Source organism: Tamandua tetradactyla, chromosome 1 (assembly GCF_023851605.1).
Source record: "Tamandua tetradactyla isolate mTamTet1 chromosome 1, mTamTet1.pri, whole genome shotgun sequence".
NCBI classification, from domain to species: Eukaryota; Metazoa; Chordata; class Mammalia; order Pilosa; family Myrmecophagidae; genus Tamandua; species Tamandua tetradactyla.
The window spans coordinates 212,285,944-212,305,849 of NC_135327.1; the positions used below are offsets into that span (position 1 = coordinate 212,285,944).

Below are 19,906 nucleotides of genomic sequence, written 5' to 3' on the forward strand. Positions count from 1 at the left end.
ACTTGAGAAGCAGCTCTCACTTCCTTTCTCCGCGACCTCAGGCCGGGAGTTGAAATCTGGGGAGGCAAAGAGGAAGAGACCAGGGCGCCCCACGGCGCGCGAACGTCCGCCTCCCGGCTGGGAGTCCCTCCAGGAACTGGACTCACGCCTCATCTGCCGTTGGGTTTCCCCCTCCCAACCGTCGGGAAGGGGGCGGAGCTCGCGGCGAGGCTTCCAGACCCCCGGCTGCGTGTCCGCCGTGGTCGCCGCGCCTCCGCACGCCGCCACCTGCGTTCCTGTCCCGAACCTGCCGCGCGCCCGGCGCGCTCAGCCCGCCCCCGAGGGCAGGATTGGCCGACATCCTCTTCGCGTCGCGATCATTCGTGCGCGCCGCCGCCCATTGGCGATCAGGGCCGAGCCCGGGAGGAGGGCGGCCGCGCGGCTCTAAAGGCGGCAGCGGCCAGAGCTGGCGCCTCGGCAGTTCCCGGAGTCCGTACCGGAGCTGCGTCCGGGCGGGGTCGAGCTGCTGCGCATCCTCTAGTGAGCCAGGGGTCTCTCGGCGCCCCGCCATTCTCATCATGGATCCCCCCACTACACCCCGAGGGGCCTTAAAGAAGTTCCTGGAACCTCTCTCCGGCGCCGGCAAAGCCATCGGAGTGCTGACCAGCGGCGGGGATGCCCAAGGTGAATGAATAAATAAGTAAACGCCTCCCCCCGGTCCTCGCGTGTGGATGGCACCCAGGGAAGGAGGAGGCCGGAGATGAGGGCAGGGCGGGGAGGCTGCACCCAGATCCCCAGGGGAGATGCAGCTGGCGGCCCCGAGCTGGAGCAGTGGGGTGGGAAGGTGGGTGGGGACGCCCGGAAAGAAGCTCTAACGCCAGGGACTAGCAGTGCTACCTGTTGGGGGGACGGGAGCTGGCAGTGGAGCCTCAGGAGTCACTGAGGTGGGTGGGGTGGGTAAGGGGCACGGTGGAAGGATCATTTATTTTTTCTGTGAAGAATCAGCTTTCCACTCCACTTTTTAAAAATCGAGATGGGCGGTTGGGTCGCCTGAACCGCCGTAGAAGGTCATTCTACGCCTGAGTCGTGTAATGAAAGCCGGGCAGCCCCTCCGCGGTGTATCCACAGCTCTTTCCGGACCGCGGCCGCTCCCGATGCCGCAACTTCCACCGTCAGTTCTGTCTTTGCACCTTTACGTCCCTCCGCCTCTCCCGAAATGTAATAGCAAAAAAGAGAAAAAAAAAAAGGATTGCTCCCGGGCGGCTCCTCCTGCGGATTCGCATCCTCCCCGGCGCGGGGCGGGGAGTGGGCTGTGGTGCTGCATTGCAGGGGCCGCGGCGAGGGCTTGGCTCGCGGGGAGGCGCGGTGGGGTCCCCGCTGCGGTGTTACCTCTGGCGGCCTGAGACCACTGCGCGTTTCGATTGAGAGACTTTTTAAAAGGCTTTTTTTTTTTCCCGCTAACTCCTGTCCCCTTCCGGTGCGTGACAAAACTGAAAATTCAAATGAATCACCAGGCCCTGTCTCTCCCAGCGTCCCCTCGTTGGGAAAGATTTCCCAACTGCGGAGGCAGGAAGCCCAGGGAAACCCCGGGACGTCACCAGCGCTCGAGGTGCGGAGTCTGGCGGTGCCCCACCCGCCCTTTTCCCCAATCCTATAGGCTGATTTCGCAGAAGGCACGGGAAAAGTGAATTTAACATTTTAAAAGGAGGAGTGACAGGGCCACACCGGCAGGCTTAGAACCCCGCTGTCGGGCGTGAACGCACCCTCGGGTCCTTCTCGCTCATTTTGGACGTGGGAGCACTGAGGTTCCCGAGAGACGTGATTTCCTGGGCCAAGGTGAGCCCCTAGTTAGTGGCGGAGCCAACAGCTGTAGAGCCGATCAAAGTCTTCCAGGCAATGAATGCACTCTTTCTCTTGCAGTCACTCCGTGCCTTAATGATTGCTCAGGCTACAGGATTCCACGACACCTTTTTTTTTTCTCCTTCTTTTCGTTTCCTTGTCCCAGACGAATTGAGAAGGCTCTGATGGTCACTTTTTTTTTTTTTTCAAGACCACACACCATGGAGAGATATTCAAGAGATGAACTGAGCTTTTCCCATCCCAGCCTTTACTCAGTGCCCTTGACTTTCCCCCCACCCTTGGCCGGTGACCTTTCCTTTGCCCTTGAGAAAGGGCCTTGGCGGGACGAGAAAGCCGGGCAGCCGGCCTCGTGGTGGCGACAGGTTGTGGGTGTTGTGAACCTGCGGCTCCTCCCCTGCCGCCGTGTGCCTACGTGATGCCCGGCCAGTCGTCGTCGTGGTGCCGCCTCTTCCTCATCACCACCCCGCCCCACTTCCCCGCCCCCCCAGCCGTGACAGCAGGCTTCTCATGCTTGTTCCCGGGCAGGCGAAGACTGCCTCTAGGCACAGTGGGGAGGGTTCGCGGTGATGGCCTGCCCCCAAGTCCTCACAGCACCCTCGGATGAGAGCACCAGAAGCCCGGGACAGAGCGGGGAAGCTGGCTCTCCCCTGGTCCAGTGCAAGACGTTCTTCGTTCTCTTAAGGGGTGCTAAATCGCCCAGCCAGTAACCTCGCCCCACCCAGGACAGTTCTATCCAAATCAAGCAGTGGTGGTCTCATGTAGTTATCCTAGCACTCTTCAATATAAACGTCACTCCGGGAGGGTTGGTTTCCTAGAGAAAGAAAATACTGTGATAAAACGAAGGCCAGAATTGGGAAAATAAGAGCGAAATAGGAGATACCTCATTACCAAGTTATTTAAATAAAGGTCTTGCGATGTGAATGCATGGGTGGGTTGGGGCAGAATCCAGAATCTGGCTGGGACTAAAGAGTGGCTCCTCTGTCAAAGCATATGTCTCCGGAATCATCAAGAAGGACAAATTTGGAAGCTCCTTGAATGAATCTTATCTTGGGTCCTGAAAATTAGTAGCATGTTGACAAAGGAAGAGGAATTGATCCCAAGCCACCAGAGTGGCAAGGTCAAGGTTTCAAGGGTGGTTTAGAGTTAGGTCCCTTGGGGGGAGAGGGGAATACTTATGGGTCATGTTTTTAAAATCCTGGTGTAAAAGTTATGATACCTGGTAGTTCATGTACAAACCTGGGAGATATGGCGCAAGGGACAGAATCACCATTTTCTTTGTTGCTTATCCTGTTTCTGCCACTTGTGGGGGAGTTAAAAATACAGCTCAGTAAGTCAATACCTCTTCTCAGTGGAAAAGGAGACTTTGAAAACCAAAATTATATCAGTAGTTTGCTAGATTGGTATAGCCTCAGATTAATGTGAGATGTCTCTTCCAAGCAACCAGTGGCGTCAAAAACCCTATTAGTTTCCTAGGGCTGCTGTGTCAGGTTACCACAACCTAAAGTGGCTTAAAAGAGTTTATTATCCTACAGCTTTGGAGGCTAGAAGTCTGAATGGAAGGTGTCAGGAGACCTATATTCCCTTTGAAACCTGTAGAGGAGACCCCCTTCTTTGCCTCTTTCTAGTTTCTAGCCAGCAAATCCTTGGCATCTTGGCTTGCAGTTGCATACTTCAATCTCTGCCTTTGTAGTCACCTGGCGGACCTTGTCACATCAAGCTATTTTGTTTTACTATCTTTTCTTATTTCTTTCATCATACAGATTTGTTCAGAATATTACAACAGGTATGAAGAGTTGCAAGTTTTAAACTCAAGCAATCCAAACAACATTCCTGAAGGAAAAAAGTAATTGCATTTAAAAAAAAAAACTTTGTAAATTTTATATTATTAGCACTTAGGGAAAAAAAACACATTCAAAATTTAATTTGAAATTAAGGTAAAAGATTAAGACCGGTCTCCAAGAAAGCAATGTGCAAGGTTTTCAAGTCATGTATTCTTTGTTTTTTTCCAGTTATTTTACAGAAATGCTGGAGTGGTGTGTAAGATGTGAAATATTCAAGTTCTTTACTGTGACTCCACTAGAATTTAAAGGAAAACTAAAATGTTGCATAGTTTTAGTAGCTTTACAGTGCCAGGGCCATTGAGTCTCTCTCTCTCTCTCTCTCTCTTTTTTTAAGGCTGTATGTAAACGGCCATTTCCTGCTGTGATATTATCTTAGACCTGTTTGTGTAGATGTATTTCTTTCTGAGAAAGTTCCCTTAAGATGGGTTCAGAGACTCTAGTCTTATAAACCACAGACTTATTTTCAGGAAAAGCCTATTCTAAATGTCTGTATCTATTTTGACTCTCTTCTTTTACCATTTTATCTTGATTCTAAATTATAGCAGGGATATAGATATATCCTGGGATAGAAGAATTTTGCTTGTGACTAAAAGGAGAACCTAGTCAAGTCTTAATTTTAGGGTAAATTTCTAATCCTAAATTGAAATGTTGAACGTTCTAATTGTGAAATTATGATAAAATTCTATTTTGAGATGGGATAGAGGAAGAAACGTTGTTGCATTGCTTTTTGAGTCACCTTTTTCAACAAGCTTGGTATAGTGTTACTTTTTTTAATCAAAAAATATCTTCTTGGAGGCTCCAATTTTTCCTCTCACTGCCTTCAATTCTGTGCTTCTTTATCACCATGTACTTAGTTTGTTCAGAATTACAGTAATTGTAACTGTCAGGATATAAGGAACCAAATGGTATCCAGCAAGAGCAGTGTACTGAGAATTAAAAGACTTCAGGTCTTGGTCTTTTGACAGTGGCACAGATTTTTCATTTGTAAAATGAGGGGATTGAATTTCATCATCTGTCTTCTCCACCCTAATCCCTTCCCTGCTTTCTCCCTCCCTTAGCCCTTTTCTTCAGTGAAATTCTTCAGGCCAAGGTGGAATGTACAAAAGACATAAAAGCAGGTTTGCTCTGGGTCTCTCCAGGAGCTCTACCTCTAAGGGGCTCATGAGCTACTGAGTCACTTTGTGCATTTGACTCACTTGAGGTTCTGATTTTGCAGTTTCTGAAACCTGAGATTCTGCTTTGACCTGATACCTGAAGGGGATCAGAGAGTGAGCCCGCAGGAAACAGAGTGTAAAGGCCAGAGAGTTGGAACCTGTTTGGCTTCTAAGAGGAATTTCAAGTGGTGTAGATAGAAGGGGTGAGGGATGGGTGAGAGTGGTGGGCAACAACACTGAGAGAGGTATGGGGGCAGTGGTAGCCATTGCAAGGACCTGGATTTTACATGATGTGAGTTGGGAAGCAGCGTGGAGATTATTGTCTACCACTTTGTGGAGCGGTGCAAAGAAAAGCTTGAGCAAGAGAAGTGAGGAAGTAGAAACCCTGAGTTTAGGAAGTCTACTTTAAGGGTGAGATAACAGGAGCCTAGATGGAGAGCCTCTGTGGGAGTGGAGCTGGGGTAGATGACAGCATGTACATACGCTCATAGGAACACTTCTGTGGAGAGAAAACTGATGGTTCAGGAGAGAGTGGGCCTTGAAGAATTGAGGAGCTTGATTAGGACAGGGGGTAGGATTTATTTTATATAGAGAGGATTTTGCCTGAAATTGAAATTCTTCTGTTGCCACAGGAAGAAAGGCAGTGAGTATTTAAAAATATTTTATTTAACCCAATATTTCATTACATAACCAAAGTAAATATTAAAGAGATACTTTATCCTCTTTTTTTTCCCCCATACTAAGCCTTTGAATTCTAATGTGTGTCTAACACAGTGTATTTCGCTTTGGACAAGAACCTAGGGTACTGGCTCCCCTGATGGACATACATTTCTAGAGCAATGTATGGTATGAAACTGCTTCTATTTAAAAGACCAGTGTATGCATGTTTATGTTAAAGTTTCTTATGTGCTTAGGGCCACTGACAGTGGCATTCTGCTTGTCAAGATTTGCAGTGGGCTTTGAAACACAGTGTTTGTCAGGCGCATTCCACTTTAGGGCCTTTGCTTGGCTTAAGCTGTTATTATTTATTTATTTTTTGGAGTGTGCTTTCCCAAATGTCTGCTTGGTTAATTTCCCTCACCTTCAATTCTGTTCTCAGTTTTCACTTTTCAAAGAGGCCTACTGTCAGCTTGCCATTTGTGATTACCACCCTTCTCTCTACCCTCTACATACCTAATCCCCTTTTTCATTTTTTTCCATAGTACTTCTATCACCATCTACTATTAGGCATAATATACTTACTTTTTGTTTATTGACTATTGAACTCTACCAGGGCCAGCATCTTTGTCCATTTTGTCTTTGGTGCATCCCAACAGCACCTGGTAAAGAGTAGGCCCACAATCCATATCTATTCAATGAATGAATGAACAAATAGCACCTTACAGATTTCTCTCAAGTTTGGCACCAGCCTTAACACAAGGCAAGGTACTCTAGATAGTACATGAGGCAGAGAGAGGCTCCCAGCTTGATAACTTTGATTCACAGGGATAACTTTGATTGACAAGATTTTCCTTAGGATTTTTTTTATCCAGGTCTCAAAATGTTAAAAGAGAAGCTTCTCCATTACCAAAACGTTTCTGTCATCTCAAATACAAACTCTGTACAGTTTAAGCATTAAGTTGATCTTAGTGACTGTATTTACTGTATTATGATTTAGCAAGAAGCTGCTTTAGAATATATAATATAAAAGAAAATAATTTAGTTATATATGCTTGTTAGTATACCTAAATACTTATCACATATTTCCCAAATAAATGTTCCCTAAGTTTTTCAAAGTTTTATTTTGGGTTCACATAAGAACATTGTACATTTCCTAATGGCCGAGGTTTAGTTTAGGATTTTTCCATAGTTCAAATTTGAAGAAGCTATTTCAAAATTTTCTAAATTTTGAGTAATTCGGAATTACTTCCCAAGTATTAAAATTTTTGCCTGGTAACAGTGTTGCCTTTTCCCTTCAGAATAATTATAAAAGTTGTCTGGATTCCCAGCTGAGTCTACCAAACAAACGAAATTAAACAACCCCCCAAAACCCAACCCAACAAGTTAACCTAACTATGCTGCCTGAACTAAGGCTCCAAATAGATGGGTTGTTGAGCCCAAGGACAGTTCTGAGCAAAATTATAAAACAGACAGTGGTCACCCATTCAATTGTGAAACTTTAAATTGAAAGGACCCATGTCTTAATCCTAGTCATTTGTTTTTTCCCTCCGTTGTCCTGCCTGTCTTCCTCAGAATACTTCCACTTACGGGACCAGCCCAAGGCAGCAGCAGTTCTCGGTGGTTATACATTCAAGTTCATATAGAGAGACAGAAACAGGCCCCACTCCCAAACAAATAAAAGTCTGGGGTCAAATGGGCCTTTAAATTGTTAAAAGTTTCTTTTGGTCATTTTAATACACTGTCATTGCAATCGAGGAAATTAGAAAGTTTTTTAAGTTGAAAAGTAAAGTACTAAAAACTAGGATTTCAAATTCAGCTCCACGTGTATTAATTTTGTTACCTTCAGTTAATCAGTTTCTCAGAGCCTCAACTTTGCCCTCTCCAGGGTGAAATTACTACCTCGGCAGGCTTCCTGTGAGAATTCACAGTGAGGCTCAGGGAACCATAGCTGTTATCTGTAAGATACCTCCAGTCTAGATGGGATCAGAGGGCTACTAGCTCCTTAGCTACTGGGGCTGGAGGTGCACAGGGAATGGAAGCAACTTTGTTATACTGACTTGCAAGTGAGTACCAACCTTTTAATGCTGAGAGCTGTGCAATCTCAAAGCCTGGTCCCTGTCACCTGGGAAATTAGAAAGGCGACTCTTAATCCCATTCCCACCCTACTGAATGAAAAACTCTGGGGGAGGGCCCAGCAATCTGCCTTTTACCGTACTCCCCAGAGGAAGGGTGCAGGCTTGGATGCATTGGTGTAATAGTGCTATTTTCCCAGAGAAGACAGGTTAACCTAAAAGAGGCATTGGTCAGATGTGAGGCTGGTGTGAAGATGTACAAACCTTGTGGGGCAGAGATCAGCATTGGCTTATGTTTTCATTCTGCATAGGAACCTCCTGTACCATGCTCTGCTTTTCAGGTTTTGCCTTCCACTATTTTTTTTTTTAACTTTTTTTTTTTTATTGTATAGTATAACATATATTCAAAGCAAAGAAATAAAAAAGCAATAGTTTTAAAATTACTCTTCAAAAAGCAATTACAGGATAGATCCTAGAGTTTGTCATGGGCTACCATACGGTCCTCTCATATTTTTCCTTCTAGCTGCTCCAGAATATAGGAGGCTAGCGGGCTTAAATACTTTATCATCCCAATTGACTTTTTTCCTTCTTTTTTTTGTGAACAATAACATATATACAAAAAAAAAGCTATAAATTTCCAAGCACAGCACAATTAGTTGTAGAACATATTTTAGACTTTGACATGGGTCCTAATTTCACAATTTTAGGTTTTTACTTCTAGCTTTTCTAAAATACTGGAGACTAAAAGAGATATCAATTTAATGATTCAGCATTCATATTCATTTGTTAAGTCCAATCTTCTGTGTATAATTCCACCATCACCTTTGATCTTTCCATACCTCTCATTGGGGTTGTTTGGGCTATGGTAGTTCTAAATTTTTGATATTGGAAGGGTCTGTCACTGATATGGGGTAGGGAGATGGAACTATCTGATGTTCTGGAGAAGCTGGAGTGTCAGGACTTATCTGGACCCGGGACCCATTCCACTATTTTTTAATCCACTTACATTTTCTAAAATGTAATAAATATATAAAATGCCTTTATGAGTAACCCCAAGGAAATGAGGTCTTCAGAAAGGACAATGGGGAGCAAGGCAGAACAAACGATAGTAAGTTGGGAATTAATTGTGCTTCTTTACCACCTAATGCCTATACTATTTAAATATTTGGAGGGTAATTTATCAATTACAGTGATCATCGAATAAAGTCCTAGAATCATAGACTCTTTTGGGAGGGATTTTTAAAAAGTCTTCATTCAGTCAGTTAGGAATTAAAGGTCAGTTCATGCACTCATGACATTGTCATATTTGCATTTTAGGAAAAGAAGATGGATGCTAATATAGAAACATCTCAAACACACTGCTGAGTGTAAAACTGCACATAGGACAAAAACAATACTAATAATATAAAACTGAATTTTCAATAGGTACTTAAGGGGAGAGGGTCAATTAGAAAGAAGGAAATAGGCTATTATTAACTTTTTCAGTATTTTTTTTAGTGAGTGCACTTATCAATTTGAATAATAACAACCAAAAGGGAAAAAGGTGTTTGAATCATCTGCTCGTGGTATGGATAATGTTAGAGGGAGACAACCAGATTTGGGGAGAAATATCAGGATAAGATTTCAGTTTTATGAGCAAGAGATAACTAGGATATTAGTGGTATCTGAAACAAGTGACAGAAAATAAAGTTGTGCTTTTCAGCAAGAGAGAACATTGGAAAAGGAAAAAATTATCGGGATAAAATTATGTATTATATTTGGAATTGGTGAGTTTATCCTTGTGAGACAGCCACTAATTAACCAATAACTCATTACAATTTTTTATACAAATAACCAAGTCTGAATAAGAAACTGTCTTTACCTTCTTTTAAGTAAAAGTGCTCTGGGAAAGTATGAAAAATGTCCTAGATTTTATTTGATTACGTGTGATTATAGTTTGCTGGTATAGCTTAACCTTTTTTCCAAATAAAATACATGATTTATTTTGTATTTAAGGCCATTGTGTGAATATTTTTTTTGCCCATGGTGAATGGTGATGAAATATTGTTTTTCCTCTCCTCAAATCACAGACTGGTTATCCTTTTCAGTATTTTTTTCTTTGAATTTAGCAAATATCAATAGACACTTATCCTCTATGTTGTTTTGCAATTGGGTGTGGTTGCCTGCAGATTCGTACCAAATTGAGGGTACTGACTCTTGATGGCAGTAAGCTACTCTAAACTAAAGTGGTATGGGCACTTTTCTAATGATGTTTAATGATTGATGAGCCCTCAAAATGCCAGATGCTGTGGTATATATATATCTATTGTTACTCTTAACCCTTACATTAATCCTGGAGATATGTTTAGGCTCATCTGTCATAGTAGGAAATTGAGGGTTAAGAGTATGTATGCAATTTACTGAAGGTCACAGTTAATTAATGGCAGAGCTGAAATTGCAATCTAGTTCAGTTTAAACCCAAAGTCACTTAACTCTTATTCCTGTTTCTTTCTCAGGCATGAATGCTGCAGTTCGTGCCGTGGTGCGCATGGGGATATACGTGGGAGCCAAAGTGTATTTTATCTATGAGGTCAGTTTTTGTTCTGCATTCATTCTTTCTCTAACACTCAGAAAATGAGTTCCTTGCATTTATTCAGGGCCTCCCAGTCTGCAGAGTGCTTTCACAATTGCCTTCCCCGGCTTCTTGTGATAGCCTGAGTGCTGGATAACAGTGCTACTGGGTAAACTTAAACAGCTAATTAGGAATACCCAGGTCCTGTAACCCAGATTGTTTTGCAGGAGCAGATAGATGAGCCTGGTTCTGGGAGAATTTTACCTTGGAGTTTACGATCACTATGGAGATTTGTTAGGAAATGAGAGGAGAGAAGAGAAGAGGTATAGCACAAAAATCTACTTTGATAACAGTTTACTGGTTTAGAGTTATGGGATTAAAAATCTCAAATAGGTTGTATTTATTTGTAGCTCTTATTCCTATAGAAGTGGCATATTTATTTAAAATGTGGACTGAACTTGAATAAACATTAAGATAAATGAAAGGGTGGGAAACTGAGCTTGTTTGAGCTCTGCCTCGTTAATGTGAAACCAAAACCAACTCTCTAATACCTGTTATTAGACTTTGAAACAAAATAGCAGGTATGACTCCTTATCTCCTACTTTTTATGTTGTTACAAGCTAGGGGTAAGTAGATTTGATTGGAGGAGGGGGGAAGGTAGGTTACCAATATAGTTTGGACCACATCATTTATTTCAAAAACTATTAGGAAAAAATAACTGATGTATCATTTTTAAGTTTACAAGGCATAATAAAAGCCTTAAAAATGGAAAGAAGAAAATATATTTTTAAATCATTTAATTCCTCCAAAATCAGTGTTAGTTTCTTAGTTCAATTCTTTTCAGTATTATATAGGTATGAGCCTGGAAGGAGATATGTACATAATCAAAACTTTAGCAATTTATATTTCATGTACTAGATTTTTATCTACCATTACATTATGAATATTTTCCGTCACACAGATTCCACAACTATCAATTTTAATATCTATATGATACTCTGTCAAAATAATGTCTCATCATTTATTTGACCATTTATTTTCTTGACCATTCCCATAATCATTGAACTATTACAGTTTTCAGCTATCATAGCATTGCAAAATCTATATTAATATTTCAAGCATATTCAATACTTTGTATCATTTCTTGGATCCCAAGTTATGGCGTTACTGAGCTAAAAGGGATGATCATTATAATGAATCTGGATGTGTCTCGCCGAAGTGCTTTCTGAAAGCTCCCAATCCCCACCAGTGTACAGAAGAGCCATTGTGTCCCCAAATCCCCGTCCATCATGCGGGAGACAGCATCTGTCTGACTACTGAGAGATTGAACATATATTCATGTTTCTTTGCTAAGTTATTTCCCTCTTTGTGAAATGGCTGTTCTTATTCTTTGCTCATTTGTCTTTTTTATTTTATTTTAATTTTTTTAGCTGTGCATTTATCATCCCAATTGATTTTTTTTGTGTATGTGTGAAAAATTATGTAACATATATACAACAAAGCAATAAATTTTAAAGCATATCGCAACAATTAGTTGTAGAACAGATTTCCGAGTTTGATACGGGTTACAATTCCACAATTTTAGGTTTTTACTTCTAGCTGCTCGAGGTATTGGTGACTAAAAAAAATATCAATATAATGATGCAGCAATCGTACCTGTTTGTGTTAAACCTTACCTTCTCTGTATAACACCACCATCACCTTTGATCTTTTTCCCACTCTTTAGGGGTATTTGGGCTATGCCTATTCTAACTTTTCATGTAGAAAGGGGCTGTCAATAATAATATGGGATAGGGGACTGGAACTAGTTGATGTTCTGGAGAGGCTGTCCCCTCTGCATTTCAGGACTTATCTGGTCCATGGACCCATCTGTAAGTGGTAGGTTTCTGAGGTTGTAGGTTTCTGGCAAGTTACTCTAGTGCATAGAACCTTTGTAGAATCTTCTATAACGTCCTAGGTGTTCTTTAGGATTGGCCAGAATGGTTTGGTCAGGGTTTGGCAAGTTTTGAGAAGTAGCAATGTCTAATTGAAGCTCTCATTTGTCTTTTTTTTTGGCGTGGGCAGGCACTAGGAATTGAGCCTGGGTCTCTGGCATGGCAGGCGAGAACTCTGCCTGCTGAGCCACTGTGGCCTGCTCTCTCATTTGTCGGAAAGATTTTTCTCCCTTATGGTTTGCTTTGCTTTTTAAGAATTGCAGTTCTATGGTTTTTGTTTATTTTTTTTAATCTGGTTTGGATAATTTAAAAATGTCCTCTAATCAAAGCATTTCCAGACTATTTTTGGTCATTTTATATTTGGGTCTTTTTTTTGTTTTAACATTTTTTTATTGTGAAATACAACAAATACAAAACATGATAAATTTCAAAGTACATTTTAACAAGTAGTTATAGAACAATTTTCAAAGTATGGTATGGATTAAGGTTCCATAATTTCAGGTTTTTCCTTCTAGCTGCTCTAAGACACTGGGAACTAATAAAGAAAGAAAAATATAATAATTCAGCAGTCATAATCATTTGTTAAATCCTAAATTCTCTGGTACTTACTACTCCTCCTTTTCCTCTGATCCTTCTCCCAATCTTTAGGGTTATTTGGGCAATGACCATTCTGACTTCATCATGTTGAAAGGGGTGTCAACATAATGGGATAAGGGGTTGCAACTGGAGAGACTGGTAACTCTGGATTTCAGGGCTTATGTGGCCTAGGAACCATCTGGAGGTTTTAGGTTTCTGAAAACTAAACTTTGTGTGTGCAACTTTTATAGAGTCTCAGTAGAGCCCTGGGTATTCTTTAGGGTTTTCAGGAATACTATTAGCTGGAGCTTGGCATACCATGGCAATTAGCAATGTCTTGCTGAAGCTTGCTCAAGAGTAACCTGCAGAATAGCCTCTCAACTCTATTTGAAATCTTTTAGCCACCAAGACCATATTCTGTAACATTTCCTTTCCTGCTTTTGGTTGGGTAGGCATTTCCTGGATCTTGTTTTAAATCAAATTGCCCTTGTGAGTCTCCTTTCTTGGATCCCAGCCATGCAGGCTGACTGTCCTTTGTTCATCGACGTGGAATAAGCACATTAGGCTTCACAATTTTTTTTTACCTCTTCTCCTTCCTATTTGCGTTTTGAGTTTGCATACAGCTATCCAAAATATTCTTTCACCTGTAACTACTTGGATGTTTTTTTCTGCTGTTGCTGAAGAGAATGAATGTGCACACTCGTTTTAGTTTCCCCTGCCTTTCCTATTTTCTGTGGGGGGGTGGGGGCTGCGGTCTGCATGGTGCCTTAGTTCTTAGGAGATAATGTCATGCACTCACGTGATAGCAGATCCTAAGAAGTGAACATGGTTTTTGTTTTGTTTTGTTTTTTATTAGTTTTTTATTTTTAAAAAAATACCAAAAAACACCAAACAAACGCAAACATTCTTAACTTTTGATCATTCCTTTCTACATATGTAATCAGTAATTCACAACATCACCACGTAGTTGCATATTCATCATCATGATCATTTCTTGAAGCATTTGCATCTATTCAGAAAAAGAAAACAGAAAAAAGTTCATACATACCATACCCCTTACTCCTTCCTTTCATTGATCACTAGCATTTCAATCTAAATTTAATTTTAACATTTGTTCCCCCTATTATTTATTTTTATATCATATGTTTTACTCGTCTGTTGATAAGGTAGATAAAAGGAGCATCAGACACAAGGTTTTCACAATCACACAGTCACATTGTGAAAGCTATATCATTATACAATCATCTTCAAGAGACATGGCTACTGGAACACAGCTCTACATTTTCTGGCAGTTCCCTCCAGCCTCTCCATTACATCTTGACTAACAAGATGATATCGATTTAATGCGTAAGAATAACCTCCAGGATAACCTCTCGACTCTGTTTGGAATGTCTCAGCCATGGACACTTTATTTTGCCTCATTTCACTCTTTCACCTTTTGGTCGAGAAGGTTTTCTCAATCCCTTGATGCCGAGTCTCAGCTTATTCTAGGATTTCTGTCCCATGGTGAACATGGTTTTTAAAAGTTTTTTTGAGGTTAGGGCACCCTTAGGTAAAGTTTTTCTGTTATATTTAATAAAGTGTTTTTTAAATCCACTGAGGACTAATTTACTTCGACTTCTTGTTTCCAGATTGTTCCCCCAGGAATGGTACCTTTCCATTCTAAGGGCCAACTACAGTTCTTTCTTATCCCAGATAATTAGTATATTGTATACTGATTCGAAGTTGCTTCAGGATGAGTCTGGGGTAGGGGGGGGGAGGAATAAAGGGAGGGAAATTATTAGAGTTATTTCATAGTTAAAGGGATTAACTCATTGTAGCCAGTATACTTTCTCCAAGACGTGAGGCTACTTATAATCTTCATCCAGTTTAGAGTGACTCTCCATACATTTACTGAGGAAATACATTTGCTGATCGTGTGCTGCCTCAGACTCTACTAAGAGTGTTAAATATAGTGCTGTCACTTCCACATTGCTTTTTTAAAATCCAAATCGTGGATTCTGAATTGTGGCATATCTCTCCCTTGAAGGGTTTGTTGGTAAGTGCTTGTGGCCCTATAGTAAGCACGCAAGTGACTGTAGGTGAATAAGTTAAGCTTCCTGTTCCTGTTTCCTCATCTGTAGAATGAAAGTGATACTTGTCCTTCCTACCTCAGTTAGTGATGAAGGTACAAGTTTGTACTCTCTAACCACACGAGGAAGCAGTCCTCTCTTCTCATTTGCTTGTTCACTGGCCCAGGGTCTGCGTGCCAGCTGACTTCATTGTTTTGTGGCTTGGCACAGAAGCAGAATGCTCCACTTAGTTTGTTTGCTTATAGATTTTCTCAGAATCTGTGGAAATCTAAATGTCTCCTTTGTTTGTATGCTTTCCGCATTATGCTCTTCTAGACTAGGGTTCTTAGCCTTAGCACTATTGACATTTTGGGCCGGATAATCCTTTGGGGAGGGGGCTGTTGTATCACCACTCATCCCAGTTTTGACAATCAGAAATGTTTCCAGACATTGGCAAATATATCCTTGGGGGACAAAATAACCTCCTCTTGGGGATCACGGTTCTGGAGTTATTGAGGCTCACATTTAGAAGACTTTGGGATTTTTTTCTTTTTTTCTAGAGCATCATTCAGCAATTTATTCAATATCTTTGCTCATTTATAGTCTAATTTCTAGGATTATCTAGAGCTTTCTGGATCACCACTAGACCAAACCAGTTAAGTAGATTAGTGTTAGTTTGTATTATTTAAATAATTTAAGATTTTCGTTCTTTAGTAGAAAGAGTGTGAACAGTGTCTTAGTCTGAAAACGCTGGTATTTCTGCTGAAGGTCTGGCATTTTATTTGATTGTGCTGTTCCGTCTGGCTTCTACTTGTTCTCATAAATCTGGGACAGACTTACGTGTGGTACATGCTGAGCCCTTAGGCTCAACTGTGAGGCAGAAGTGGTGAAGGTTTGCAGATTAACCCATTCTTTTCAATCTAGGGAGCATATTGTTGATTCATTTTTTTTGTCTGTGTTTTTCTCTCAGGCAAGGGTTTTGCCATTTAAATACCGCCATACTTTTTGAGTTGGTGATGGCAAGTATATCGAATGCTTTAAAAAAACAAAAGTCTGTCACCCAGATAGACTTCCCATGGTGTTTAGGTGGATTAAAAAAAAGTAGGGTGGGGGCGGTGCGATGGTGGCTCAGTGGCAGAGTTCTCGCCTGCCTGCTATGCTGGAGACCTGGCTTCGATTCCCAGTGCCTGCCTATGCAAAAAAAAAAAAAGAAAAAAAAAAATAGAGTGGGAATGTTAAATTACCTTGTTGCTGCAATCTAAATATGTGTATTTAAAATCCTATTAGTTGAATGTTATTCTGCAGATTAAAAAATGTCACTCTCTCTATTATAATTCTTTAAATATGATCTAAAATTAAAAATCTCATCATTAAGCTCTCTTACCTGTTTGGGTTCTGCTCCTGGGCAGTAATATGTGAAAATGATATAATATCAGTATTGCCTTTTTGGGAGGCATGTCTAAATTTTGTTTCCTCTTATCTCCCATCACTGTCTTAAACCTTCTCCTTTACACATCAATTTTGTAAAGACCAAACAAGTTTATCAGTGTCACATTGGCTCATATCTTTGATGTTAAACTTATCTATTATGTTTTTTAAACATATCTATTTCTACATTTTAATTTTCTTAAAGTCAAAACTACTTATATAGTAAATGTCTGTTTAAAAATAGTAAAAAGTGATGCCAGAATGTATAGTTAAATATATCACCATGCAGTTTCTCACGTTCATTGCCAAATTTCGTCAATCTGGCCCTTTTGCTAGTGTACATGAACATCTATGTCGGGCAAGTTTCTTAATGGAATTCACGAAAGGTATGTGACCTAGGTCTTTGTCTGCAATCCCAACCTCTTCATTGAAAAGTTGGCTAGGATACATCTGGAATAATGAGAAGTAATTAAGAGTTATGAGCATCACCTTTATTGACGGCTTATAATATGCCAGATATGGTGCTAAATTCTTCCTGTGTGATTCACATCCACTAATGTCATGCCGATGGCTTCAGACAATCTCTTTTCAGTTAATATTTTAGTTTTCAAGTTGCACGATGTTAAAATTTCCCTCCTTCACCTCTGTTATCACAAGGGGAGCTAAATATGTCTCATCTGCAGACTTCGCTGTGAGAGAACTACCTTAAACTATAGACTTTTGGAACCTATATCCAGCTATAGAGAAAGGTTTAATTAACTTGTTCCTGTGTGAGGATTCTGGTTTGATATTTTATTTGGAATTTTGTATGGTTTCTTCTGGTTTAAAGAATTTTAATAATGCTAGAGGGCTAGATAACCATATTTCGGTGTTACTGGTTTTCCAAAGCACCATACATAATGATTTGTCTTGTTCTAACCTATTTTAGAAATTTAGAGTTGACTCTATCTCACCAAGGACAAATCCTGAGGCTAATATACAGGAATATTCCATGAAGTCATTAAATTGGTGAGCACATTTGAATTGGGTGACTGGTAGGTCTCTAGACTAGAACTTTCTTTTAGAACCCTGGTAGGAGAATTGAACCCAGGGGTCTAGGAATGTGTTGGGGAGAGGAACTATATAAACTGAGGTGCTGCATATTAATTTCCTTTGGACAAAATAAAGTTGCAATTCTTAAACTTTGAAAACCATTGGTAAAGAGAATCTCCTACCTGCCCCTTTCTCATGAATGCCTAATTTTGAATGACAGCATTTACTAAATGGAAGGCTTGCAAGCAGCTCAGAGACTTAACTTCTCAACGTCTCTTAAGTAAAGTCTTTTGAGCTCTATAAATCAATTCGCTGAAGAATAAACTAGAAAAATATTAATTTGTGTAGGAAACAAGTATGTCTATAGATACAGCATCTGTCCTTGAATGCATTAGCTACATCAATAGGAAGTAGGTGATAACACTTCTAGAAAACACTTTTTAAGTATGTTTTCTTCAGTAAGATTGTTTTCACATGGTAATTACAATGTCTGCCATCCAGATGGTTAGTTGTTGACTGAAGAATTCAGGAAATCAGATTGGGAAAAAGCATCAGCAAGGTGAGAAGATACGTATACTCATTCAGCTTAAGTGTTTCAAAAGAAAAGTCCTCTTTTGTTAAAAGACAGGAATATAATTTCCCTCTGGGTTTTTAATTTAAAAAAATACATATTAGCTTGCATTTCTCATGAGAAAGCTACCCACAGGCTGACTGACCCTTCCTCTATTTAGAAAGTATTTTTTAACAAATGTATGAAAATTCCAGTCAGGACTTCTAAGCAATCATTTAGGAGGCTGTTCATGTTTATTTTGACATTGCTCAAGAAAGTTTAAATAACTTCGGGGCTTATGGTATCTCTTAGATGTACAAAAATTCTGTATGTGACACAGCCAGCTAAGAGTCTTTTATGTTTATTCTGTGAATTAGGATGAATAAAACAGCCCATCTTATTTTGGGTCCAAAACTGAGGGTGGCTTAAAAGGTTTAATGGTTTGTTTTGTCTCTCTTATATGAGTCACAAAATTGCTTCTGAAGGCAGATTCCAAAAGGGAAACTTAGAAAATGTTTTGGACTTTGGCTTTTAAATAAGTGTTCAACGTTCCAACAAGAAGGCTTCAATAGAAAAAAAATCTGAAGTATAAATTATAGTATGTTTATGTAAAATTAGTCTTTCTAATTGAGTAACATTTTCCTTGTTAGTAAAAGACAGCTTGACACCTCAGTTAGTAGTTATTTTTTAAATGTTGCATGGCTTTAATGACTTTGCAAATTGGAGAATGAGTCATTTCCTAGCTTCTCAGTACATTTGTGCAATGAGAAGAGAGTTTCGAATGTAGCAAGGATAAAATCATCCTTTTTTATTTTTTATTGCTTTCTTTACCATATGTGTTTATGCTACACAAATATTTAATTTTGGAAAACATTTTGCTTTTCCAAATATACATTATGGCTTATAAAACAGTTTTCCATGTTCTATAAGCAGAGGAATTTGTTAAAAAAAAAAAAGTTTTTATTAAATCAGTCTTTGAATTCTTAGAAACAATAAAGGGAAAGGCAATTTTCCCAATATAGCTTGTTAAGAAGTAAAATCTTTTGTGATGGTTGATGGAGGAGCAATTTCTATGTTAGCAAGTGTTCTAGGAATAATCATAAACTTGATACTGCCACATATGCACAGCTGAATCTTAGTTCTGAAACAACCCAAGGATCCTTTAGCAACATCAGTTTCATCTTCCTAAAGAATGAAGTGGCTGGGGCTGGCTTTTTTCCACCTAGTTTCTTTCTTTGTATAACAGTTGAATGTTCAGAAATTACTGTAGTGGGTTATCCATGCAGTGGGGTTAGTAGGGCCTAATTTTTCTGTTTTGGCAAAACTTTATGGCTAGAGAAACTATACATCCTGATTTGCCTGGGACATCACTGATTCATGCCTATTGCTCCGGCCTAATTAATTATATTTTCTCTCATTCTCATAAGTATGAAAGTTTGGACGGTAAAACATTGACACCCAAGGTAGGGTCCATTCCAGCACAGTGGCATTCGTTCTGAAATTTGGATTCAGGCCACACACCTCTTCCTTTCTCCCAAATTTCAGAGGCATATCTTGGGCAGCTTATCACATCCAGAAAGCCAGGACTGATGTAATGGCAGCTTTCTCACATCATCCACACATCTTAAGAATGGCATGTTGTGTTGTGCAAATATACAGAGTAAATTGTAGTTCTTAATAGGAACTTGGGAATTTGGAAGTGGTAGAAATAATTAAATAGGCAGCAGTAAGGCTAGGTTATCTATTTATTTTTAATTTTCTGTTGAAATAAGATTCTTAAGAGTCACATAGAATGAGGAAAGGGCAAGGCTTTGCATTTGATGTTGAAGCAGCAGGATAATTTGTGTTGTGCCATCTCTCCTTGTATGTACAGTTTACATTCCAGGCAACAACAGAATAGTGCCTCTGATAGACAGGGCCCTTTCTAGGGTAAGGCCTGGGTCAAGTCACGTTCTTGCTTGTCACCCCCTCCTGCAGTGACAGTTGCACTCAGTAGTTCTATAATGAACTCACACTTAAAAATGTACACCCTGTCAGGTTTTGAGAATGAAATAAAAAATAAAGGGGGAACCTTAAAGATAGACTGAGGTATGTTTAAGAAGAAATCCCATTGCATTGCCGTGAAGACAGTGGACCAGTTATAGCAGGCCTCGTACCAGTCTGTTTTAAGAGTGGAAAGAAACTTGTTTAAATGAGTTGGCTGGAGACCTGGGATGCC

At 40.3% G+C, this 19,906-nt stretch overlaps 1 protein-coding gene across 3 annotated transcripts in view; it reads left to right on the forward strand.

Annotated features, from left to right (window-relative positions):
• Window positions 1-424: 424 nt before the first annotated feature.
• The window catches only part of PFKP (phosphofructokinase, platelet), a 56,747-nt gene continuing 37,265 nt past the window's right edge, over window positions 425-19,906 (forward strand). Inside the window, exons 1-2 of one of the 3 annotated variants that reach the window (XM_077151888.1) lie at window positions 425-663; window positions 10,062-10,135. In XM_077151888.1, coding sequence (XP_077008003.1) covers window positions 558-663; window positions 10,062-10,135 — 180 coding nt within the window. In that variant the 5' untranslated portion in view covers window positions 425-557. The remainder of the gene's footprint in view (window positions 664-10,061; window positions 10,136-19,906) is intronic. The other 2 variants (XM_077151887.1, XM_077151886.1) reach the window with 2 other exon arrangements.